The 27,836-nt window shown below is 44.2% G+C and overlaps 1 protein-coding gene across 1 annotated transcript; it reads right to left on the bottom strand.

Moving 5' to 3' along the window:
• On the bottom strand, positions 1 to 27,836 carry cdc42ep4b (CDC42 effector protein (Rho GTPase binding) 4b). The gene is made up of 2 exons (XM_024388093.2): positions 27,700 to 27,836; positions 1 to 4,733 (listed from the first exon to the last, which is right to left on the bottom strand). Exon 2 carries the CDS (start codon positions 4,499 to 4,501, stop codon positions 3,479 to 3,481), a length of 1,023 nt encoding a protein of 340 aa, XP_024243861.1. The 5' UTR covers positions 4,502 to 4,733; positions 27,700 to 27,836; the 3' UTR covers positions 1 to 3,478.

Below are 27,836 nucleotides of genomic sequence, written 5' to 3'. Positions count from 1 at the left end.
TAAAGATTACCAGCTTTCTCTTTTTATTGAAAAATATAGCTGTTATTTCAGAAGAGGAAGAGTGAGGGAGGTAAATATATATTAATATACAGTAGAACGAGAGAAAGAAGAAAAATAGCACATACTTGGCATAAAAACTGTAGCCACAGAAGGAAAATAAAATGTAACATTCTACAGCTGAGACTGAAAAAGAACAATCCTTTCCCCTTTTTACCTCAGGCATCAGGCCAGGACACTGAAATCCGCTTGCAGTTGAAAGCCACTTTACCTTCTGATGGCTCTTACATTAGCGTCACTATGCCATAATGCCTATAACGAAACATAGCAATAGTCACCATTTTTCATAGATGATACAATTAGTATTTAACTACTTCTCATCAGCAGCAAATAACATGGTGGTGAAAAGGAAGGAGTGTTTTGACAGATGAAAATATCCCCATATTGGGTAAGAACAGATAAGAGATTACAGCAGCTCAACCCACTTTCTATGGACAAATTCTACAACAAATGGAACAAGCAACAGAGTTTCAAATAACAAAGCAATCCCAAATTTGACCCATTTACAAATGAACAGTGCGAGAGGCCTGAGAATTATCGTAAGTAGCCTATATAGCCTATGTAGCCTATACTGCTGTAGCCTGTAAATGTGTCATTCAAAAATCAAAATGTCAAAAGGTTGACTATTACATAATTGGCACATTTACATCTGGTCATTTTAATCAATGAACTCGACTGATCTCTTTAATACAGACATGTACACATGGAACTGTCATACATAGCATGAACACATGGCTGAGTGATGTCGCATCCTGGAATTGTCCCTACCCTCACTTCAACACCATAGGATAATGTGTGCCCCCCCCTCCCCTCCCTCCCTCACCCAACCAACGCCATAACAGGAAACAAGAACAGTGCTCCCCCAGTGTCACAAATATAATTTCCTTTCACAGGCATAAAGGCAATAGATTACTCAGGGATCCAGGAAGGATTGAGCAGGTACTTCCTGCTTTACCATAACAGATGAGATCATAATCTGACCAAATGAATGAATGTGAGTGAGGGGGGGGACCTAGTCACACTGCATGCATCTCAAAAGGAACCCTATTTGCTATATGGGCCTTGGTCAAAAGTAGTGCTCTATATAGGGAATAGGGTGCCATTTGGGATGCACAACTGTAGGAGAAACTAAACAGGTGTACCTGACCTGTCACAATTCCCAGACATGTGACTCATGAATGGATGAGTCGTTGGGTCAGTTACCGACCAATCAGCCAAATATGTTTATGAATGAGAGGGTGGAGTGAAGCCAGATGGTGTTGATTGAATCTTCTCCTACGGTAGCCCAGGCCTGCATGACGCAATGGAGAGAGGTGGGTAACAGTCACTTATCACTAGTGTTCTCTTATTACTTATATCCTCCTCCATTCAGACGTCTCTCCTCTTGCTCCTAACCTGCTGATCCTACAAGCCTGTGGTGTGTGTGGGGCAAGAGATGACCACATACAGATATAGTATCTTAATTAGATCACCCTGTTGTAGAACTTTCCTGTGATACAGGAAATGTAAAAGTTGTAGTGTATTCAAGGTTTAAAAAGGCTTTGAAGTTTAATTTCCACTTTGAAATGTCAGACTTGATTTTCCCTTATTAAAAATGTATCAACCCCTACAAAAATGTAGATGAATTATAATCCACATTTCCTAATGTAATTCCCATTTCCTGTTGCTGCAGGATTATTTGTAGCAAACTGGCTCAAATTAAGATCCTACATCTGTAGACATGACAGTCTACTACTGTACGGTCACCACTCGTTCACAACCACGTTCTCTGCTCCTGTAAATTGTCTTTTAAAAATCAGTTTCTAAAACATATGTACAATAAAAAGTGCTAGTGGACACGATAGCGGCAACAAAAAAGGGCACATTTTTTTAGCAAAATGTACATTTGTCCTTAATAATAAGTCAAGCAAAACAAAAAAAATAGAAAAAAATGTACATGAAAATAAAATAAAAGTGATTCTTTATGTACAATAGTGTTTTAGGGAGTGAGCCATCTTGCTATACCTTGGCAGTGCTAGCAGGGGATATATGACTGAGATCAGTGTTGTGTGTGTTTCTATGTTTCTATGTCCATTGATCTGAGCTAACAAAGTGTCATGGACTCATGGCCTAACAAAACAACTCTAAAGCTAAGGCCTAAATTGGCTCACTGGGTTGGATAGTACCTTAGGGAGGATTTTGGAGATCTTTAGTTCATCCATGCCTAACTTTAACAAAGCTCCCTATAAATCAAAATGATGGTGACTTAAAAAACAGGGCACATCCAATAAGTAGTTTCTAACAAATTAAACTTTTGCCTCATTTATGACATCAGAGTGCTGGGTATGTATAGAGCATGTTTAGAAAACTGGTCCATTGTAAGTGAACAGTTGACACTAAAGCTGACTAATGGTTAGAATAATGATCCACCAAGTTGTGACATTGATTTAGAACCTGCTAGAAGACCAACTTATCAATTATGTATGTGCATACAATGTATAAACGTAGGGGAAAAAATAAGAAAAAAATAACATTAACAAACCAATATTTTAACTGCATCTCACTACACTCAATTAATTCAAGGCCCCAAGGCTATGCAGCTACGCTAGCTAAACCCTGGGATACTTTTCTGTTCTTCAGTTTATTTCCCCCCTCCAAAGCTGTGTGAGAAACATACCATTCATCCCATTACATCGTATGACCCGGCCTCCACCTAACGCGTCACACCTCCCTCGAGGAGGACTGCCGTTTGATCAAAAGTGACCTCGGTCAACCTCCATACTTCCGCTGTTAAAGAATGTGACGATCAGTGTGACGATCAGTGACCCCGCTGGTTGGTGGTTGGCTTTCCCTTCCTTATTAATGCGCTATAAGGAATGTTAGGGAAGGGAAATCCTCTGGATGAAAAGACAATGGGGGCGTGGGTGGGATATGTTCATGTTGGATATAAGTGGATATGAGGGTTGAGATCCTTGAGATGTGCCCCCTTAAAGCATAAACACACTGATGACATATTGGAACTGTGGGATTAGATCATCATAATGACAGATCGTATTTCTACAAAAGGAAACCCTCAAACCAATAACCGGTGTGTGTGTGTGTGGAATTTCGTAATGGCTAGAGTAAAAGGACTCATAGGACAGGCATTTTGTTTCTATGAACTGTAGAACACACACACACACAGGAGTGAATAAGGCTCAGTAACATATGGTGAGTGATTGAATCCTAATACAGGAAGTAAAGCAGAATAAGGTGTGCACATAGAGATTCTCTGGATAGATCCATATGTAAAAATGTAGGTGCACCAACCCTTCCCTCCCAGGCTTGTACTAGCTTGAAAACTCATGAAGAATACTAGTCTCCATCCGTGTCCTCGCAAACCATGTTCTGGTGTCTTTATAAATCACGTTCTGTGTTGGTGGTGTTACAGTCCTGTTCTGTTTCACACCCTGATTTCATCTTCGTCCTCATCCATAAAGGAGAAGTCTTTGTCATCCTCCCCCCCAACACCTGGAGAGCTGTACTTGGCGCTGTCCGTGTCCCCCTCCTGCAGGTGGTGGAGTGGTTTCTCCTCAAGAGCGGCGGAGCCAGAAGAGGAAAAAGAGCAGCTGTCCAGGTGGCTGTGGTAGTTCCTGGGAGGAGAGTAGGGGGGGTCTGCCATGATTTTCTGCTGGGGATAGGTGCTGCGTGGGGGCCTGACTGGCGGCTGTAGATCCACCTGGTCCTCAAGATTGTCCTCCGTGGTGGGAGGACTGAGGGGGGGTGACCCACGGCCCTCGCTGCCCTTCCCCTCCTCGTATCCCAGGTCGTCCTCCTCCCAGCCTTTCTTCTCCATGACGCTGAGGATGTCCCCCAGCATAGAGGGACCCAGGTCGATGTGGAACGACATGATGGATTCCGCATGCTTCATCCCACCACCTCGAAGATGGGACGGTGGCAGGTCAGTCAGTTCGCCGAAGTTCCGCTCATCGAACTCCAGGTCCATGGCCGCGGCACCGTTGACCGGTTTTCTGATTCCTTCGACCTCGGGCAGCTTCTTCAGAGGGCTGGAGGAGACGCTCTTGGGCATCGGGGGACTACTGCCCATCCTGCCCACGTCCTCGTCGTTGAGGTAGGGCAGGGAGATGGCATTTTTTACAAAGTTTGGCGAGCCACCAGGGGGAGCCAACGCGTTCTCGCCACGGTTCACCGACTGGGAGCGCTTACTGCTCCTGAAGGTTCGGGACAGCAGGCCTGGTTTGGGGACAGGTCCAGGGGAGCTCTGCTGCACCTCTGGAGCTGGTTCTTTAGGGGGCTCCCCAGACCGGGTACTGAGGAATGAGGTGTCCCCAAAGGCATCTCCGCCACGACCCACATGCATGGTGTGTCTGAAGTCCCCGAGAGGGGCGCTGATCATCTCTGCAGTCAGGTCGACTCGGGAGCGACGCTTGGACTGGTTCGAGGTTAGCTGCTTGAGGATAGGCATGGTGATGTCTGATGAAGTCACTCAGTGATATAATACTCAACAGGAACAGAAACAGTTTAACAAAGAAACTCCTGGTTGACGCTAAGTATTATGAGATGTTTGAGTCTTTCTCACGGTTAATTGTAAACTGTATTGTCAAGGCAAGGAGAAATCCAGGTGTCTGGAGTACACAGCCATTGTGGTCTGGCAAACAGCTATGTTGAGGTCTGGTGCAGATAATCCACAAATCAACCTAAGGGAATAACAGAAGAGAGGACACATTAAAACCACATTACAAGACCTATGCAAACCAACTCAGATCCTCAAAGTTGGCAGGGAACATGGAAACTAACTTAACACAGAGTGGCTTTGTCATTTTATTCCTTTGGACTGGAAGCAAACTGGAAATTACAGTAAACAGCAACTATTTCCAATCGCTGCTGATTGCATCTGAGGCACAGAATCAAGACAACTTTCTTAATCTATGCCGCTGTGCCTCAAATGTGGAAACTTTTGATGCCAGGCCGGGGCTTTTAAATAAAACCTCCAGTTGAGTGGTTCATTTCTTTCTCACTTAACTGAAACTCGTTCACCTTCCAAGTTTAAAAAAACTGGGAAACACACAAGTCCTTGATTGTAATACATTGGTATTCATGACCATACTTGATTTCTTAAAAAATGGCACTTCCAAGCTCCCAAAAATGTTGAAATATTGTTTAAAAGCGGCAGCCGGAATATTAATCAGTTTGGCGTTTCAATTTTTAGGAGGCGGCTGTCTGTCGTCTGAAGTCCGCGCTGCCAATACAGTACTCTGCTCCACTGCTGCAGTTCCCATTTGGGCCCCTGCATGCCTTCCTTTGTTACATGACCCTATGGTCCCAGGATACTGAGAGCCCAGTGGCTCCAGCTGCCAGGGATAAAGCCAGGATGGAAAAAGGAATGGAGAGGAACATCATTTCTTCAACAGCTTGGATTAATTTAGAGCAACAGATCAGACTGTCACTGACTGACTATTGTTCTGCTCGCACCCTTCTGTCACCGGCAGATCAACTCGGTCTTGGCTTTTTCTCTCCCTGCGTGTGTGGCTCTCAGTTCACACACCTTTAAGGAGGTTATTTAAAGCTTACTCCCACCGCCACATCGTCCATATGGTCAAAGGTGACTTGCATTACTGAAAGCATGGTGTGACTGATCACTGTGTTCAGAACTTAAATTGTGATTAGAGTCAGGGACCCTGATAAGCCTACAGCACTGCCATTGGGAGATGTGGGGCGGCAGAGTAGCCTAGTGGTTAGAGCGTTAGACTAGTAACCAGAAGGTTGTAAGTTCAAATCCCTGAGCTGACAAGGTACAAATCTGTTCTGCCCCTGAACAGGCAGTTAACACTGTTCCTAGGCCGTCATTGAAAAACAGAATTTGTTCTTAACTGACTTGCCTAGTTAAATAAATAAATAAATAAATGTACTGCTTAAGTGCTTACACAGCAGATACTTTGATCCACAGCACTATGACCCAGCACTATGACCTATTACTCAATAAGCCAGACAATATGGGCCGTTTCAGAACCTGGTGAGACCGATTGGCCTGGGTAGTGTTTCATTGCTGGGTCAATGGTGACACGATCCCAAAACATAATGGTGTGAGTGGACAGATCAGCAAAGTTGGTGGCTTTTCGTCTTTTCCCTCAAGTAGGGCAGCAGCCTGCAATAGGGCCTACTAGGCAAATGAGTAGGCCTAGATGATGTCAGCAGTCTCAAGTGTGGCTGCTAGGCACCATCCAAGCATTCTCTTGTGTTTTCAAACCAGAGCGCATGCATGCGCACACACACACTTCACAGGCCTCCTCTCTGGTCTTGTGTGTTCATACCTCTGGATGAAATGGGGCCTCAGGTAACAATATTCCAAAAACAGTGTCTCCTTCAACTTTTACATCTAAGACAACAAGGGCCGATTCGACTGAAAAGGCAACTGTAGCAGCAGAGAGAACAGACAGCTTTTTGATAGCCGTGTTAACCCAGTTCTTCGCCTTTCAAAAGGACAGAACATCCCTAAGGAAAACTCAATTATCTTAATACAAACTATTAAGTCTTCACCAACAACTGAAACACTTTAGCCATTATGAAAGAGCAAATTGTTTCAAAAACAACCAAAGGAATTAGCTTGGTCATCACAGCGTTCAAGGGACACAATTGTGAAACCTCACATTATGCTCTTGTGGCTAAGAGTCTCTTAAGTAGGCCTAGCTTACATTACTGCAGGGTGATCCATCATTACCCATTATTATCCAGACACATTATTACACAACTCACTATGCATGAGAACGCAATCCTCCAGCTGGCCTGCTTCTCCTCCACATGTCAGCGTCTCGGTCTCATTTAATGTGCAGGCCTATGACCTTAGCTGTGTAGTGTAGGCACTGCAGGCAAAGGACAACCCACTTATATAATCATAACACTTTAATACAACAACACGTTGCTTGCCAATTGTAGTGTAAGATTTAATAGGTTGACATTTTCAATAAGGCTGAAAAAGCAAAAGCAAGACAATATGTCACTGTCAACAGCAGCAGTTAAGTTTACTACCTGGTAATAGCCTACACAGAGTACCCATGCCCATGCCCATGTTTGCTAGGCCAGGAGGAAGCAGCCAACTAGGGAGACTTGGCAACATAGATTAACAACAGAGAGTGCCCTGTCCTGGATTTCAGTCAAGACTCCTCATGTGTCCCTCCCTGCCCTTAACTAGTTCTCTGCCCATGTCTCCATGGCGACCTTAGGCCAAGTACTGCTTGGCTGCCCAGCTAGCTAACTTCCTGCCCGTAAGCCTCAGATAGTGGCCCTTATCCCCTCCAGGGTGACATCACCTTTTACTCATGGCTGCCTGCCATAGAACCATCTCAGTCCCAAATGGAATCCTTTCCCTTATGGGTTCTGGTCAAAAGCAGAGTACTATAAAGGGAATAGGGTGTCATATGGGATGCAGACCATGTCTCAGTCCCTACCTGTTGGGCTCAGAGTGGAATAAGAGGTAGAATACCACAATAGGACTGCTAAACTAGAGGCAATGGAATGCGTTTGATGTGATTCATCATTAGAAGATATTCATACTCTGGATAAAAGATCAGTCGGTTCTCCTCAAATATCAAAAGGGCCGAACCTCACACCTTGGGTGTGAGGTTGGCCCATAATCCCCCCCCCGGGAGCAGTGTCTTATCGCAACAGTATTACCACTTGGTCCCATTATCACATGCATGACAAAAGGAGAGGAGAAGACTCCAGGCAGCACTGTCATCTTCAATTACATCCTTTCAATATGAGTTTACATAAATCATGCAAGCTATACGAAGCCGCAGACATTCCACATCAAGCTCAAAACATTCCAAATGGATTGCCTATTTGTAGCCCCTTCGTTGCAGGCCAGGGGCGACAAAGCTGGGCAGTTAACTTTGAGCACCATGTCACCTCAGTGAAAAGTCCAGACAACTATAAAAATACTACTAAAAGCAAAAGCCAGGCCATTTGATTCTTTGCCTAGTGCGTCATGCATGGATGGGTAAGAGTAGTCACTTGGGAATCGACAACCAAGCTGTATGTCCCAAAATATGCTGGTCCCCACACCCACACGTTCTAAAAACACAGCCGGGGTCTGGATTCCATCTCAGTAATCTTTCAAATGCTGCCCAGACCTGGACTAGTGGAGCAGGCCCTGCTAGCTGCACTCCAGACTTAGAGAAACACATATGACATCACAAATCTTTGTTCAACTTCAAATATGGTGTCCAGATTCATTTCAGTAACTAGATAAACTGGGTGGAGATGAGAATGAGTGGAACGTGTGCTCAATCTGCGTTTTGAATCTGAGCGTCATGCCAACGCATTAGCCAGCGATGGTGACTTTATGTAACACACTTTGGAGCCACCCGACCAAATTCACATAGAAATGGGAGTTATAGAGCGATCATTCTACTTGAAAGCAAAGTCTAAAAAGCAGAACATCTGTTCTGTGTATGACATTTTTATGCTGCCCGTTCTTAAGTTGATTTTTTTCGTCTTTTAGTTTAGGTTTTGTATACCAGCTTCAAAACAGCTGAAACAAAATGTTTGGCTATGGAAAATATTTCACTGCGGTTTAGATGGTACAATGATTCTCTACACTATGCGATCTGATTTTGTCACAAACTGAAATTATGCAAACTATTCGAGTTTTAGCAACCAGGAAATGGCGGAGTGATTTCTGCATAGTGCATCTTTAAGCACTTAAAGCATCACATGATAGCAGATCCAACTGACAGAAAGGTCTATAGATGATTAACAGATTGTTATGGTCGCCCTCGCGCCAGGGCACCGACACAGAGGATGACGTCATCAAATGCCAGATTCATACTAAAAGGCTAACCCGACCCATACTGTGCTAACTTGGATATTTTTCTCTCCATATTTTCCTTGGTTCCTAGAACTACGGTGGACGTGTAAAGCGGCCAGCCCGGTACAGCTTAGCCTGTGCTGTTAATCAGGAACGTCCCCATTAACTTCTATATCACACACAATCAACCTCATACTCTGATAATCCTCCTGGTTTACCAGCTAGGCCACAATCCTACAACCATGTTCCAATCATGTTCCGCACCGATTACTATCCCTCTTTAGAAATGTCATCAAGTCAATCTTCAGTCTCTCCTTTCACAGCTGGACCACCTTGGAGAGAAACAAGCACACCTAGCATAGTTGTGGGCTGCATTTTTCAACAGAAAGAGAGAGAGAGAACATGACTTTTTCACGAGGCGGAAGGGAAGGCGCTGCTGGTGTATTGTGAACAGTTAGTGGATCTTACACAACTGCAGAGTCACTGTAACATACTTTATGCCCTGTTAAATATTGAATTCTGACTGGGCATAGTCACATTTGAGTTAACATTGTTATAGGCTGTTAACTGTTAATAAGAAAAAGAAAAGAAAAAGTTGACATTCTTGCTCAATCAACAACAAAAACTGTAGTTTCCTTTTAGGTTTCCACAACCATTGCTCATACTACATGCTCCCAACATGTGTCAGCCATGTTCGGGTAAACTATGTCATGGCCTAACACAGTAATTATGTTAGACATGGTATATTACATTACCCATGTTTAGTTAATATCACATCTGGACGATGCCTTGTACACGCAAGCCCATGAGATCATTACTGTCGATTTGGCAAAAACATTTTAGGCTACTTACTTAAAATTGTGGTAATTTGGAATACTGAGGCCACATTCTTACTACTAGGGTGTAGTGAAAAGCTATAACTAGTCTAATCCATTTAACCAATGAGAGTATTCCTGTTTTTTTTTACCCTTAACTGGTAAATCCCTCATCTCCCCTACCCCCATCATCACTGACCAGCCTTGAGAAACAACCCATATTGAGGTTATAATGTCATTAGGAGGATGGGGCTGCTGCAAGCTGTTATGGCCCATCAATGAAATTACAAATTAATTAAAACAAAGGCAACAAGTTCACAACTCCGGTGCCATCAGGGACCTTAATGGGCCCTGCAGGTCCACACATATCACAACATGCTGCTCTGTACACCCTTGTGTTAAACTAAGGAAATTGTGTTTCTATAGCTAGGGCTGACAGTGTGAGAACTTGTGAAGAGCAGAATCAACAACATCTGCATAATTGGGTTAAATGCAGAAAACACATTTCAGTTGAATACATTCAGCTGGGCAACTGACTAGGTACCCCCCTTTCCACTTAAAATCACAGTGTGGCTCAGTTGGTAGAGCATGGCGCTGGCAACATCAGGGTTGTAGGTTCGATTCGCACGGGGGTCCAGTACTGGAAAATAAAAAATAAATAAAAAGTATCCACTAAGTTGCTCTGGATAAGAGTGTCTGCTAAATGACTAAAATGTAAATAATCAAAACAGTTGCTTTGTGAGAAGGTGTTCAGTTGTTAAGCCATTGTTCAGTAAATGAAAGCTGAAAAGTACCCGTGGCCTGGCTTTGGCCCAAGTGAGACACTGGGTGTCGGCCCACTTAGATGGAAACAGAAAAGTCTGGGCCTTTTGGATAAAACACTGGCGTAACTCCTATATGGAAGTGCATCATTAAGGACATTACTTTAGGTCAGCAGTGAACCAGGAAATATCTAACAGTATTCTTACATGGTGAATTCAGGGCGATGTACATAGGCATGATGTCAATATCATATCAAGTATAATCTGACAATGGCCATGTAAACAATAGTTATTCTGGGCACAGTGGCACATGTTCCCAGAGTGTTTTGTCTACGTAATGTCCCATTGTTCTCAGAGTAGTTACTTGCCATTGTCACCATAACCTGTTCTAGTTTATCTTCACAACCAAATGTGTTGGTATGTTATCTGAGGCTAGCCTTCATATGACTAATGAGAGAGAAAGAACTATGGAAATAAAGAGCGAGAGAAATATCCCTCCCTATATGGCGAAATGGTGTTGTCAGCTCCTGGTCCGTACTGACTCAGGCATCACTAACTATCAGCAAACAGAATGTGTAAATAATTACTAGGGTCAATCCCTGTAGGGCTTGTCCACAGCTAAGCTTGTTTACAACAACGCTCACTCAATGCGTTTAAAGTCGAAGCGAGTGAGAAAAGTCTTTGAACTAGAGCAATGTTTACACTAGTTTTTTTTCAGAATTGACAACTTCAACGGACACGGCTATCCTGACGACCTGTAGAATAAAAACACTCGAAAAGGTCAATAGCCTGTGGCAAATACAAAACACTCAACAACTTTAGCCTATAGCATGGGGGTCAGGCTGACGGCAAGAGAGCGGTATAGTAACGTTATCCCTGTCTGTGTGGGCTACCTGATTAACACAGGAGGTTGGTGGACAGCATGGTAAAGTGATGTAGAGAGTTCTGCAAGGCAAGCCTGGACAGCTGACTGAGTAAATAGACACACCTCAGCAGGAACATTATAGGAAGTGTGTGTCTAAACCCACCTAACGGGGCGCATGCACACAGAAACAACCCACAGGAGAATTAAGTGGAGCATGTTCAACAAGGGGACATAACTTCAGCATGCCTCAACCAGCAACTAGCCAGCAGTGTGTTACTCTACTCTGGGTGGCCCCCTCTCCAGCACACACACCCTCCACACCCACTATCCATTTCCCCCAGTGTCATGGTTCAAATCCATCTCATGTAACTTGCGTTTAGATTATTGTTGTTCATCCCTTGTTATATCCTCACCACTGCACTGCTAGCTAACCGTTAACTGTTGATCTCATGTAACACATTTCAGCCACGTGTTCCTGTGGCGGACTGCAGGAGAGAGATGTTTTTATTCTTTCCATATCCTGCCATCAGTCAGCAGCTAGGGGCTTCCAAAAAAACCAGACTCACTACTAATCTGCCTGCCTCCCCCCGCTGCGCTAGTTGACTGCTTTTAGAAACCTGCTACTCTTGCATGGTTGGACAAACCGTGTGTGGTTCAAACCTGGGTGGGCAGTGTGTGAAGTGATCTCAGCCATAACCAGCAATCAAATGGATGATGAACATGATGTTTCAGTCTTGTCAAAATCTCCCTCTGTACAAGATGATCCCCTGAGGCGTTCCCTCTGGATTCCACTCCGTTGTACCCCTATGAATAACATCCTGTGTGAGAAACGCCGCCACCGCTCATTCCCTCCTAAAGGAGTCGCACACTTCCCATCCAGAACATATATTATGACCACATTTTGGTACGTTTTGGTCTTGAACAACGGTTTCATTGGCTGTTCGTGCACAAATGATTTCTCAAGGCAAGTCGAAGACTTCGGAGTCGAAGTCTATACGCCCGTTCATCGGCCAAATTCATTCTTCAATGAAGCGTTTGTCATTCAACACTTTTTTTCCAAGTGAAGGCATTTCGAGGGAGTATGCGAGCACACTCGTTCGCGGCTAGGCGCCAGCCGAACCAAAGCATGCGGAAGCCTTAAGGGCCAAGCCAACAGAGGGCCGGAGGCATACCGCCCTGTCCTTATGGAGTAACAGGGACTTTTCTAAAGGAAAGACAGACGGGGGCACCAAAGAGAAACATAATAGGGGTGTGGTATGTTACCACTTTTACACCCCCCCAGGAGGAATGCATGCCAACAGTTAATGAACACATGCTTTTACACTGTCCTCCACTTCTTGCATGCAGCGCTTGCTGTCATTATCCCCATAGAGGGGCACAGAAGGGGATTGAGTGTATCTATTAGTACGCGTTTCACTTTGCTATTATTTCTCCATTTTTCTTTCTCTCTGCATTGTTGGGAAGGGCCCGTAAGCATTTCACTGTTCGTAAACTCCAGGTGTGGACTAAGCATGTGACGTATAAAATGTAGATTTGATCTGAACCCCTCCCTCTGTCAGAGAGGCCTAAGCAGCAGCTAAGAGGATACAGACCAGGGGGATGGACTCACTCAACAGGGTAACAGCTGCTTCATTATGGACGGACATTGGTGCTTAAATAGAACTTTTTTGCATAAAAGGAGAGGCTGGAACCCAAACTTTATTAGATTGGAAAAGATGCCCATACTACTGACAGAATTGGGCTACAGTTTCCCTTGTAGTAGGAAAAAGACCATGACAATGTGTCATTTCATCAAAACTCAGGTGAAGTTATTACTACAACATTACTGGACAATGGAACAAATGGGAGAGCCACGCACAAACAGAGTGCTCACTCATGCCAGCTCGATTGCTCTGCCTGTGCCCCAGAATGAGCGGAGCAGCAGCTGATTTTTTTGTTGCCAAATCACCAGAAAGATAAGCAGATACCAGCGTTGTACAGTGCCTAATCCAGCCAGCGCAGCAGCTACTGCTGATTAACACACAGTTACAGTGAAACTCATGGAGTTCCAACTGAGCAGCTCGCTCTCTCACTGACAAGAATGAGATAATAAAAAACGGCAAGGTGCGCTCTTTCAAAACACCAGCAGATGTCAACAAAACCTGGCCCCAAAGACAACACAGACAGTCTCACAGATATCTCTTTACTACAGCCATAATACAGATTCACAGCAGTTTGACATGCTGAAAAATCACTAAATAGGCTGGTCTGAGTGAGAGTCTGCCACAAACACTACAAAGCACCATAACACACATCGTTGGGTTGATTTAATTGAACCTGACTATATTGACCAGCATACTGTGTGTGCGCACACACACACACACACACACACACACACACACACACACAACTTTGCAGGAATGCCCAGTTCAGGCCCAGCAGATGGGGATGGGTTACAGGCCTCAGCTCACCTACACTCACACACGCCAGACAGCCTTCTCCCGGGAAAGTGACAGCTGGATGATAGGGATGTGACATTTGCCTGGGGAGGATGGAGAAATATGACACATTTGCCAGGGGAGGACTAGGACACATTTGCCAGGGGAGGACTGGGGTAATAGGACACGTTTGCCAGGGGAGGACTGGGGTAATAGGACACGTTTGCCAGGGGAGGACTGGGGTAATAGGACACGTTTGCCAGGGAGGACTGGGGTAATAGGACACGTTTGCCAGGGGAGGACGGGGAATAGGACACGTTTGCCAGGGGAGGACGGAGGAATAGGATACATTTGCCAGGGGGACGGGGGAATAGGACACAGGAATAGGACACATTTGCCAGGGAAGGACGGAGGAATAGGACACATTTGCCAGGGGAGGACGGGGGAATAGGACACATTTGCCAGGGGAGGATGGAGGAATAGGACACATTTGCCAGGGGAGGATGGAGATAATAGGACACATTTGCCAGGGGAGGACGGGATAATAGGACACATTTGCCAGGCGAGGACTGGGTAATAGGACACATTTGCCAGGCGAGGACTGGGTAATAGGACACATTTGCCAGGGAAGGACGGAGGAATAGGACACATTTGCCGGGAGGACGGGGGAATAGGACACATTTGCCAGGGGAGGACGGGGAATAGGACACATTTGCCAGGGGACGACGGAGGAATAGGACACATTTGCCAGGGGAGGACGGAGGAATAGGACACATTTGCCAGGGGAGGACGGAAGAATAGGACACAGGAATAGGACACATTTGCCAGAGAAGGACGGAGGAATAGGACACATTTGCCAGGGGAGGACGGGGGAATAGGACACATTTGCCAGGGGAGGACGGGGAATAGGACACATTTGCCAGGGGAGGACGGGGGAATAGGACACATTTGCCAGGGGAGGACGGGGGAATAGGACACATTTGCCAGGGGAGGACTGGGTAATAGGACACATTTGCCAGGGGAGGACAGAGGAATAGGATACATTTGCCAGGGGAGGACGGGGAATAGGATACATTTGCCAGGGGAGGACGGGGGAATAGGATACAGGAATAGGACACATTTGCCAGGGGAGGACGGGGGAATAGGACGGAGGAATAGGACACATTTGCCAGGGAAGGACGGAGGAATAGGACACATTTGCCAGGGGAGGACGGGGAATAGGACACATTTGCCAGGGGAGGACGGAGGAATAGGACACATTTGCCAGGGGAGGACGGAGGAATAGGACACATTTGCCAGGGGAGGACGGAGGAATAGGACACATTTGCCAGGGGGACGGAGGAATAGGACACATTTGCCAGGGGAGGACGGTGGAATAGGACACATTTGCCAGGGGAGGACGGTGGAATAGGACACATTTGCCAGGGGAGGACGGAGGAATAGGACACATTTGCCAGGGAGGACGGAGGAATAGGACACATTTGCCAGGGGAGGACGGTGGAATAGGACACATTTGCCAGGGGAGGACGGAGGAATAGGACACATTTGCCAGGGGAGGACGGAGGAATAGGACACATTTGCCAGGGGGGGATGGAGGAATAGGACACATTTGCCTATTAGGACACACAAACAAGTGGTATTGGTCCAGCCAGGTCCTGCTGAACAGATACTCAGACAGATGGTGTTTTCCTTTAAGACTTACCCCACAACAGTGGGTCACCAGTGTTTTACCTAAATGTTAATGTACACTCTAGTGTTAGTGTTTCCATCAGGAGTGAGACACTAAAAAAATTTTTTTAAATACATTAAAACTTAAATAATATTTCAGTGTGTGAGCGTTTTTCCTTTAAGTTGACAGTTAACTACTTAACAATGGCTGAGAGCTGAAAAGTGCCAGTGGCCTTGCTTCTGCCCCAAGTTACAGCAGGTCCGCCGGAGCCATGGCCCAGTGAGACACGGGTAAAACACTGGGGTAAAACACTCATTGGAAATGCGCCACGAGTGTCACATCTAATGCAGAGGCAAATACTTTGAGACACTGTGGCACTTAATCACAAAATCAGTGGGCAGCACATGATCAGCCAGACGAGTCCCTCTTCTACCCACATACCACTCCTATCACACAGTCTCATTCGGTTTCCTTGTACTGTAACTATCCTCACCATCTTTCTCTGTGTGTATTTGGCATTCAACTAACAAGCAGGTCTGATTTCCTAGAAAACTATAAATGATTTATGTTTGAAGACAGTGAGACAACATGCAGTAGAGCCCTGGGAGAATGTCTTCATGTATGTTTACTAGTCCGCAAGCTATAAGAGTGTGTGTGTGTGTGGGCGCATTAAACTCAGTCCATCAACAGCTCCTTACTCACACAGCCCCATATGGAGGTCAAGGGTCATAAAGGCTTTGCACAGTGCGCACGCATACACACACAGCACTGAGTGTTACTGTGTTTGAGCAAAGCGAGCGGTAGAATCGCTAACCTTGATCACATAATGAGTAGCTAGTTGGGCTATCCCGAGTGGTGCAGTGGTCTAATGCAGTCCTGGAGGCGTCACTACTGACCCGGGTTCGATCCCAGGGTTAAGCGTGAGGGTGTTAAGGAGTGCAGTTTGGCGGGTCATGTTTCGGAGGAGGCAAGACTCGACCTTCACCTCTCCCGAGCCCGTTGGGGAGTTGCAGCGATGAGACAAGATCCTAACTAGATTGGATATCACGAAATTGGGGATACATTTAAAAAATAAAAAATAAAATAATAATAATAATAAGTAGTTATTTGGGGTGCATTGCAAGGTGCTTTGAAGTGATTCTTCACAGTCAGACTAAGATGTAAACACACGCTCTCTCACGGCTAACAAGCACACACAAACACTGCCCCAGTCTGTCCCTATAGGCTACCACAAAGCCAGTGGAACTGACGAACCGACAAAGTCACTGAGATCACAATGGACCCAGATCAAAAAGAAACAAAGCAGTGCTTCCAGTGTAAAGGGAGACGGGAGCCAAACCTTAACGAGGTTCCACATACAGGACACACACACACGGCCATCTCCTGAGAACCAACCCAGTGGACATATCCGGCCAATCCAGCCCAGAACACCCTCTATTCATATTCACACAGAGTAAAAGGAAATGCATGACAAGGATACTGCTGACAGACAAAGGACTATTAGAGATATTAATTCATCAGGGTAGTGTTACTCCTGCCTATATAGACAGGTCTAAGGGCTCAGTGGTCTAGGAGTCACGGGATGGATAAGCCCTCTAATGGAGTGTCCAAGGCTAGCACAGAGGAGACCACTGGGGAGAGATGACGGCATTCCTTTGTCTTTTCAGCAGCTGAAGCCTACGCTTGAGAGACACCACCGGTTTCTAAGCCCATACGGAGGGAGAGAACGATGAGAGGGAACAATGGAGAACCACTGAACTGTGAACAGACCATAGCATTTCACTGATGGACAGACCAGATGCACACTACTCAGCACAATGTGTGTTTTGAATACATAGGACTCCTCTAGCGTCTAGCCTACACTTTATTGCTCAGCTGCCCGGCTACTAGGCCAGTCAAAGCAGTGGCGGTGTGTCAGAGTTGAAGGGAGTTAACCATTAACCCTGACCGGGTTAACCTTGTCTCCATAGAGACCTTTTATCAAATCAGGACACAGACAACCGAGTCCCACCAGAAGGAGGGACAATTAAACTTGGAATCTACAAAAAGTGTAAACACTGCTGCATCAATTACATATTGTAATGACCATGAGAACACAAACACAAACCGAAAACACTGTTCAATTTGGTTGAAGAGACACTGATGTCCCCCCACCAAAGTCAACCATTTTTCGACTATAGAGCCAATTTATGGAGCCAAAAATGAGATCGCATAAAGACTCAGGGTTCTCTTTCTCAAGAGTGTGTTGGTGAGGTACGGTCGAGGTTGGGTTTCATGACTCCAGCTGTAGGTATGCATCTCCTTTCAGGTGGAGTCCTCACTGGAATGCTTGAATCACTGGGTGGCTGTGACAAATGTTTCAAAACATGTTGGGAGGTTCAGGTGTTCGGTGACAGATTCCAGTGAATGGGCAGAGCAGAGTAGGACAGGTGTGTCGAGTTGTGTCATTTCATGGTGACGCAAGGAATGTATTGTACTGTGACAAGTGACAGTCGCACAAACTACTGATGATGCCTCAGGACGTGACTCACCCTGAGAAAATGATGACTTTTTGTCTTTTCTTTTGAGCTCAGGACATGCTAATAAGGTAGTATTATCAGAAATGTCACAGCTTCTCCACATCCATTCTCTAAACACATAATAATGAGTCATTCAAACCTAAAACTTCAGGCTAAAAACTGTACTGTAGAAGCTGCGTGTAAAATAGCTGCTGGTCAAGTGCTACAGTATAACCAGTAGTCCAACAACCATTAGATCACAATCAATCTTGTCAAGCAGAAACTGAATACAGCAGCCCGGAGTAGTGTTGAACCACAGATTCATACATAGCCGGTTTGGCTGGAAATGTATCTAAATGCTTGTCAAATTACATTGACCGTAACCAAAGCAGGTAGGTTTTTGGAATGCACTGTATAGAAATCAGGTGCATGTCAACACAGCGCTAAGAGCCAGCTAGCTTCTGAGTATCATCCTACCTATCCCTGGCTAAACTCTGTCCTTTACGGCAAGGCCCAGAGCATTTGATGGGGTTGTAACCAGTGTTCATTTTGTTTAGTTATAGTAGGGCTGTGGCCGCCATGAAAATTGTCAGTCGGTGATTTTCAAGCAAATAACTGCTGGTCTCACGGTAATTGACAAACACATTTTGCATCTCATGGCTTCCACACACAGCCTACAAGCCACTGATGCAGACCTTTGGAACATCTACATTTAAAAAACATCTAAATCAATCAATGTAATATAGCCAATACCATCAAATTAAATCCATTATTCGTTTAAGGAGAGGTCTATAGAAGCATGATATGAAGAAATGTTTTATTTCAGAAGAGCAGAATGCCATACGGCTGTGGGCTACACTAGTTCATTTAGCAGACAAGATTTGCTTAGAATTATGTGGCATTATTTTATACACTGCTCAAAAAAATAAAGGGAACACTTAAACAACACAATGTAACTCCAAGTCAATCACACTTCTGTGAATTCAAACTGTCCACTTAGGAAGCAACACTGATTGACAATAAATTTCACATGCTGTTGTGCAAATGGAATTGACAACAGGTGGAAATTATAGGCAATTAGCAAGACACCCCCAATAAAGGAGTGGTTCTGCAGGTGGTGACCACAGACCACTTCTCAGTTCCTATGCTTCCTGGCTGATGTTTTGGTCACTTTTGAATGCTGGCGGTGCTTTCACTCTAGTGGTAGCATGAGATGGAGTCTACAACCCACACAAGTGGCTCAGGTAGTGCAGCTCATCCAGGATGGCACATCAATGTGAGCTGTGGCAAGAAGGTTTGCTGTGTCTGTCAGCGTAGTGTCCAGAGCATGGAGGCGCCACCAGGAGACAGGCCAGTACAGGAGACGTGGAGGAGGCCGTAGGAGGGCAACAACCCAGCAGCAGGACCGCTACCTCCGCCTTTGTGCAAGGAGGAGCAGGAGGAGCACTGCCAGAGCCCTGCAAAATGACCTCCAGCAGGCCACAAATGTGCATGCGTCTGCTCAAACAGTCAGAACCAGACTCCCGGAGGGTCATATGAGGGCCCGATGTCCACAGGTGGGGGTTGTGCTTACAGCCCAACACCATGCAGGATGTTTGGCATTTGCCAGAGAACACCAAGATTGGCAAATACGCCACTGACGCCCTGTGCTCTTCACAGATGAAAGCAGGTTCACACTGAGCACATGTGACAGACATGACAGAGTCTGGAGACGCTGTGGAGAATGTTCTGCTGCCTGCAACATCCTCCAGCATGACCGGTTTGGCAGTGGGTCAGTCATGGTGTGGGGTGGCATTTCTTTGGGGGGGCCGCACAGCCCTCCATGTGCTCGCCAGAGGTAGCCTGACTGCCATTAGGTACCGAGATGAAATCCTCAGACCCCTTGTGAGACCGTATGCTGGTGCGGTTGGCCCTGGGTTCCTCCTAATGCAAGACAATGCTAGACCTCATGTGGCTGGAGTGTGTCAGCAGTTTCTGCAAGAGCAAGGCATTGATGCTATGGACTTGCCCGCCCATTCCCCAGACCTGAATCCAATTGAGCACATCTGGGACATCATGTCTCGCTCCATCCACCAACACCACACCACAGACTGTCCAGGAGTTGGCGGATGCTTTAGTCCAGGTCTGGGAGGAGATCCCTCAGGAGACCATCCGCCACCTCATCAGGAGCATGCCCAGGCATTGTAGGGAGGTCATACAGGCACGTGGAGGCCACACACACACACACACACACACACACACACACACACTACTGAGCCTCATTTTGACTTGTTTTAAGGACATTACATCAAAGTTGGATCAGCCTGTAGTGTGGTTTTCCACTTTAATTTTGAGTGTGACTCCAAATCCAGACCTCCATGGGTTGATACACAAATTATTAATGGAAATGAAATGTGTGATTTTGTGGTCAGCACATTCAACTATGTAAAGAAAAAAGTATTTAATAAGAACATTTTATTCATTCAGATCTAGGATGTGTTATTTTAGTGTTCCCTTTATTTTTTTCGATTTGAGGGAGTGTGTCGAGCGGTTAACAAAAGAAACAGGTCCTCCTATTATGCTTCATTTAGAGTTATTTATGACACTTTAGTTCTGATCTTTAATACATTCTAAGGATGCATAATATGATCAATATCTTGAAATAAGTTGCATGAAAGACATGAGCTCTGCTTTGTTGTTTTTTTGCGCAGTTTGCACACACTTCATCAGTCTCTCATTTACAATTTGACAAGTACTTGATAATTCCTCGAATTTCCCGGTGGCATCCCCTTCATGTGGCCTTAATACCCCTAAAAAAATCTATGCCTTTTGCAGCCAGTGGCCATTGTGCAATTGGCTGAATATAACAATGATCATTTCCATCTTCTGGCTGCGTGCTCCAAAGTACCTCTCCCTCACATGGCTCTCTTAGATAGCTCAATTCTTATTAGCTAATGCCCATCATGTGATCGGGTCGTTCTCACAGGCTACAAAGTGTAGACAGACACGTCGGGGACGCACCTGAATATTGAAGATGTTGAAGAAAAAAAGAACAAAAGTCCACATTTCCTTTGTCAGACAAGATAAATAGGCCTAACAAACCTGTCAATCTACTATTCCCCATAGTACAGTTGTAAAGTCGAACTATTCTATGCGAGAAATAAATATTCCAAGCATAGTCTGGGACAGTTGTGGGATGCGATAGATCCCAAATTAAATACAACCTTTTGCATCAAAAAATGTTTTAAAAGCAATGAGGCTGATGCAACAGATCAGAATGTTTAGCTTAAAATATTGATAAATATTAGGCAATTTCTTCACATTATAAGCGCAGGAATGTGCGCACGGCAGTAGACTGAGCTTGAATGCTCCAAAATGCAATCAATTAGCAGGAAAACACCATTCTCAAAAGTGACCGCAAATGCAACTATACATGTAATGCTTTTGTTATAAAAAGGTGCATTTTAATGGTGAAAATTATATTCCCCAAACTTGAAACGCACACATTGCGTATGTATGCCAGTTAGGCTCTACACCCCTTGTAAAGCAGATTGTGCTTACTTTTAAAAGAAGTCATTTGGCCACTTTAGTTGTGATACAAACCTTATTAAAACATATAGGCCTATGGGGATAGTTACATGAGGTGTGCGACTATGATTAGAAAGTCTCCAAAAAAGGCATGCGCTGTTTCTTGCCTTACTACACAAGCTGGGAATCATTCACAAGTGATAATGTATCATTCACAAGTGATTAGGCTAATATTGTCACCCATCAGACTATTCTTGATTTAATCTCGTCTTTTCATATACACGTGTCAAATTAGTTTTGATTTAGAATGGACCACATCCTGCACCGGTCTCAAGAAAGGAGCAGGGGGGTAAATACATGTCATCTATGCATTTAAATAGCGAATGGAGGAAGCTTTTTCCCATGGTTCATTTTAATGCCAGCCAGGTAGGCGATACTCCTGTTGTAAATATAAGCAATGTGCTTAATATTAAGAAAGTTGAGAAATAATTATAGTAGGCCTAGCCAATAGAAAGCAGATGGGGAACTTCCGCTTTCTAATAGATTCCATCAAAACCTTGCACGCAATTTCACAGTCTACAGAAATGTGGCGCAACATGACCTCATGGGCTTCCATGAAGTGTTTGAGTCAGAGTGATTACAGGGACAATAGTGTGGAGTACCAGGCAGTTAGCAAGTTTGGTAGGCTAGTAATGACCATCAGCAGCATCAGAGCTTGAAGGAGCCCAATTACAGCGACTCAAATGGTCACGTGGAATTTGACCGCCGCCATGATTCGTGGCGGTAATACGGTCACCGTAACAGCCCTAAGTCAACATCGTTATGACTAAAATATCATTAAGTCACATTTGAATAATGATTTAGTGCAGTTGTCAAAATGACAAACTGTGGGCCATTTTAGTCATCACATTTGTATTGCCTCATGAACCTATAGTCAACATAACATCACTGACTTCCATACATAGATGTTGGTAGAACAAGGCTTTCTGCATAACATCCTATTCTCTTCCCAACCGCAGAAATATGACAAACATAAGAATTATATTGCCATGTAAATTCAGCCTACATAGACATTGTACATTAAATACAGAACAGACACAAGTATTGACAAAGTAGAACGGTTTGCACTTCAGTCACACAATTGTTAACAATGTTGACAGACGCCTCAGCCACATTGCTGTCCAAAAGTAGAACGGGAGCTAATGACTGTTTCGCCCAGTGATGTAGTCAAGTCACTAAACCTAGAGTCCGAATCAAGTCCCAAGTACCCTGTGCGCGAGTCAACGTCCGAGTCACGAGTCCATGGCTGAAGTCCGAGTCCTCGGGTCACTGGGTCCCCATGAACTAAAAATAAAGTTATTTACCCAGTCAGATAATGTATATTGTAGTGGCAAGAGACATTTTTAAATAAATTGTTTGCTATCCCTTTTCCTTTCTGTGCCACCAAATGTTTGCATATAAGCTATTGGTAATGTTTACCAGGGCCACGTTCAGTTGCAAGACAGTCTCAAACGTTGCAGATAGAAATCTATGAATAGTGCCAACATTATTCCTTAAAATATTTTGTTCTACCTGAACGTTTCAAAAATGTTGCGTCCTGCTGAACTTGCCCCAGGTTGTTAGCCATAGCTAGCTAATGAAGTGAGATGACTGAACATGGTGTAGCCTGAACAAATGGTTCACGGTCCGGTCCGCAAGTAGCCTCGCCTTAAAATGACCCATGATATGCTTTATCAATGTCAAATCCAGCCAACAAAATGCTCAATAGAAAGAACAAAAATGTTGAACGGTAAGGGCTAGAATCAAGCCGTTTCTCTGAAGAAAAGGATAGACTCGGCTACAGAACCTGGCTACGCAATGCAGTGGAGAAAGTGGGAGAGTTGAGCAAGACTACATATTCAAAGACAGCCTACTTTTCTATACTCAAGGGAAAGAAAAAAACATAGCTAAACTGTGGTTTTATCTTTAAAAACTCAATGCTGCTATTGTTTTTATTTCGTAAAGCAGCTTCTGTTTCTTAACCAAGGGTAGTTAACTAGAGAATGTTTTGCAACTAAATGTGGCCCCTAAACTAGAAGGCTGGTGACTGGTTAGCTACGTAGGCTGTACAAGTTCAGCGCATCCTTCCCACTGCAGTACAGAACTGCACTTCGCATCTGTACTTGCGCATTTTAAATTGTGCTGCTAATATTACAATTTTGCTGATCACTGAAGAGCTCACAATCTTTAAAAAAATAAAATGTCGAGTCCACTTTGAAGTGGTTCGAACCAGGGTATCTGAAGTGACACCTCTAGCACTGAGATTGCGTAAATACATTTGTAAAAGACTCACGCCATAAATACGCATGTTTCCCGTTATACATCAGACCTGCCGTAAAACTGCATGAGTGAACGAGCATTAAAACTCTGCCCGGGAAACTCAGTCACCTTATGGTGACAATCATGCCCTTTATTTGCTGTATAATTTGGAACTATTGGCATTAGGCCACAGCATGCAAAAGAAGGATCGTTGTTCAATATTTACTTTATCAACAGATTGTGTTTATATGTCCTGCTTTTGTTTAGGCTCTAAGATTAAATAGGCAACGATGTCACGCTCCTCTCGCACAGCAATACTGTGACCTACCCATACTGTTAAATAGTTTACATAAACTACGGGTCTAGTTACTGTATTAGCAGAATGTTTTCATCTTTAGCAGTCATTCATGCTGCACCTGGAAAAGGATGGTCCATTTCTGAAAGAGAAAACAATGGCAAATTGTTGTGGACTTGTCCGCTGAATGTTTGAATTCAACAATGTTTGTCATGGACTTTTCTCCCCAACCGAAATATGATGGACTGAACGCGAATTCTGAAACATTGCAGGGCAGGCAAATAAAATAAAAATGCAATTACACTAGAAAATTATTTGTATATCTAATTATAAGATTCCTATGTGTAATTGTTTGTTCTCTTCTCAGTAAACAGCAAATTGTTGCATTCTTGTTAATACCTTTCCCTGTTCATTATTATGGATGCTTTTCATAATTTCCCCCATTTGCACAAGATACTTACTTGCCAGCTTGCAATATAATATTGTAGCAACTCGCAGATGTGTGTACCCATGGTCTAAAGTCTGCAGGGAGGTGAGCACATTCTCAAGTTGAGTTACATTTTCATAAATGCCAACTTGTGTTAAAACTGGCGCAAGGTTTATAAATTAGGCACCATGCAATTTCAGAAACATTTCATACTCATTCAAGTAGCAGCAGGTGAAGATGGCTAAGGCCCATAAAAATTAAGTTCAACACTTAAGTTCAAATAGGTCATGTTCAAACACCCAAAAAGTACAAAGATGTCCATTTTCAAGTTAAACTGTTTCTTACTTCAATGTGGAAAAGAGTTCAACGGTTATATGCCCTCGACAAGACATCTCGAAGTTCAAAGGCATCTGCTTCCCTTTCAGGAGAAAAGGTAGTTCCTGTAATTGTGCAAGACACAATATCCCTGGTCTGGGACTCCAGTACTGTCCAAGATCAACAGGAGGGAATATAACCAAGATGAGTAACCTGTTATCGACCACAAGAACTTGTGCACACACTAGCAAGGCCTATAGCAGGGGTATTCCCATCTTACCCTAGGACAGGGATCATCAACTAGATTCAGCCCCGTGCCGGAACATAATTACAAATAATTTGTAGACTGCAAATTGACCACAAGAAGCCCAAAACAGATATATGTTTGACTAAAACATAAATCAATAACACACACAAGTAGGCTACACAAACAAGTGCACACAGAAAATCATTACTCAAATTGGTCTTATGGGCCATGAGTATCGGTCTACAGCCCTAAGAATCACTTTGAGGACAATAAAACTTCCACTGAACTCGTTGACTCACAGTGAGATCACTGGGGAATTTGTTTGGCAACTCAAGAAAATGTACACAATTTGACTGAAAGACGCCTGAAGTCAGCAGTTTTATGAAAAGCAGCCGTGGTCAATGCGTCTGAATCCTCCCTCCCTCTTTCTCCAGTGGTGCAGACTGTAGGGAAAGCATGACCTCAGAGAAGTGTAGAGCAGAACTGGGCAGGTAGCCAGCTGAGCCCCTTTACTGTGCAGCAGCCAGCAGGAGCCTCAGCCTTCACAACACAGACCAGCAGGCAGCAGGTCCCATGCAGCTATAAAGCAGCTAGACTCCGGGAGAGATGACACACACTAATAGACACACAATAGATTGGGATGGAACGATCACTGGGAGACCCAGAGAGGCTTTTGAGGCAGAGTTGAGGAGGGGTCTGGAGTGTGTGCCAACTGTCAAACCAGCACACCAAATTGTAAGAGGAGAGCAGGGGAGGAAGAGATCGATAGTAGGTTAGGGTTGGTTAGTAGAGAGTGATATAAAGAGAACGGGAGAGAGAAGTGTGAACATCAATGCAGTGTCACTCTCCCTAAAGCTCAGCTAGAAAGCCTGCGAGGACAGGACAGGCACACAGCTCCTCTAGTTCAGCATCGGTCTGTCTGTCCAGGAGCTAGAACACCCACACTGCACCACTTTCAGTTCCCCATTCTTCCGCATCTCCTCTCCAGGTGTCATGGGGTGAGGTTGTCTGCTAAATGCCAAACGCTGACCTTAGAATCCAGTACAGCTGAGTAGAGAGGGGTTACCAAGAGACCCAGACACCATCAATCACACAGCTTCATATAAAGCAGTGCAACCCAACACCAAAACCCAGCTCATTTGTCAACACGTCTCAATAATTTTGTTTAGAATAACAGTTGCTACGAGAAGGGATGCGTACACGCATACTTATTGAGCTTGTATTGAGAAACTACATGGTCAATTGGGGGCTATGTTATGGCTGATACTGTTTACAGTTGATAATTCCCCTAAATACTTACAGTACATGATGACTCAAACACAACGCAATACCAGTTCCTGTAATTATCCATCAGGGCTAATCGAAATCACTCAGCTGATGTGATACCCGTCCACTGAGGAACAAGAGGGGTGCCAAGTTGTCTCAGGGCACATATAATGAACTGGAAAAACATACAATTTGGCTGTAGAAGAGGAGAGAGACACTCAGGGAAAACATTTAATAATAAACAAAAGCATCAACTCAGAACGACTCCAGGCTAGTTTGTTTAGCTTTTTGTACATTTCTAATCGTGTTCAAAATGGCATGAGATGATGATGCTCATCGTTTCCCCACGTAGTCATTTTTGTGTAACCGGTCATACTAATGGATCAGTGATGCACTATACCACATCTTCCATTTTCAGATTAAGCCAAGCATATAGCCAAGTCCTACAGGACATTCCGTCTACAATATTAACAAACTCGTTATATGGAGTGTTAATGTTTTTTTCCCCTCAAAATAAACTACTTCATAATCTCAAATAAACATTTAAGCCGCACCACAACCTCTTATGCTCAAATAAAGTTCATACAATAAAAAGGAGGAATCAAGTACCTCACATTACTTTGATCTTCTCACAGATCTGTCCATCCAAGACTTCAAAACGCCTTGTAAACAACATGCTGAGCAATGTTGCACCTGGGCCTACTAGTCACATATCTCCCGCTTCAATGAATGCAGCCAGCACACGCTACTGTACTATAGAAGTAACAAAACTGGGCCTACGCAACACATACATTAATCCTGTAGGTCATTGATTTAAAGCGGCAGAAAACCACTTTCAGACAACCAGCTCACCCAAGGTGAGGTTCAATTGTTGTACTGATGGGGGTCTTATCAAAACGAACCGAGATGATAATATATTTTGAACATACTCTGCGGTGGGTAGAGTTACAGACATTGATAAAGAGAAAAGGGGGAATCCTAGCCTGTATGGTTGGTTCATAGTTAACGCACAATGGACTACGGTCTCCCATAAAGGAACCAGCCAGTCAAACTGAACATTTCCCGCAAACATATTTGACATTCAAATGAAATGTAAAAGAGAAAAGTATCATCTACAAACGTTGTCCTCCGATTCAACAGTAAAGCTATTTGAAAGTAAAATGAAAGATGTTATGATCCTCAATAATAAAATATGAAAAGTGTAAAAAAAATAAACAAAAATCAGTATTCAAGCTCTTCAGCAGTTCAAACCATACAAATAGATCCACAATTATAATGCTACTTTCACTTCCTGACAGGGAGGTTAACAAAATTCCAATTAGATAAGAGAAAGTTGAATTTCCCAATTGTGCTCTGAACAGAGCAGGATTACATGTCACGTTAGTAAGAGGACACAACCGCTGTTAAAGGACAATGGATCTCATCCTTTCACAGAATCAAATATCGTTAAAATAGTTTTTAAATCTGAGTACTTCACCTCCAAAGTGTTATGAATTTCCCACCAGCCCAGCAATAAGATAAGTTATCGGTGCGCTGTCCTCATGTACGTCCGTCAAGTTTGTAGTGCAGTGGCGCACAAAACAGTCCTTCCCACTCCTTTCTCTGAGCACCACC

The sequence above is a fragment of the Oncorhynchus tshawytscha genome, linkage group LG25 (genome assembly GCF_018296145.1).
Source record: "Oncorhynchus tshawytscha isolate Ot180627B linkage group LG25, Otsh_v2.0, whole genome shotgun sequence".
In the NCBI taxonomy this organism is placed as follows: domain Eukaryota; kingdom Metazoa; phylum Chordata; class Actinopteri; order Salmoniformes; family Salmonidae; genus Oncorhynchus; species Oncorhynchus tshawytscha.
The sequence above is the reverse complement of the archived record's forward strand: the minus strand, read 5'-3'. Positions and strand labels throughout refer to the sequence as shown.

Bases quoted from the DNA above. Each gene is read 5' to 3' on its own strand.
- cdc42ep4b (XM_024388093.2), bottom strand. From the start codon at position 4,501: ATGCCTATCCTCAAGCAGCTAACCTCGAACCAGTCCAAGCGTCGCTCC.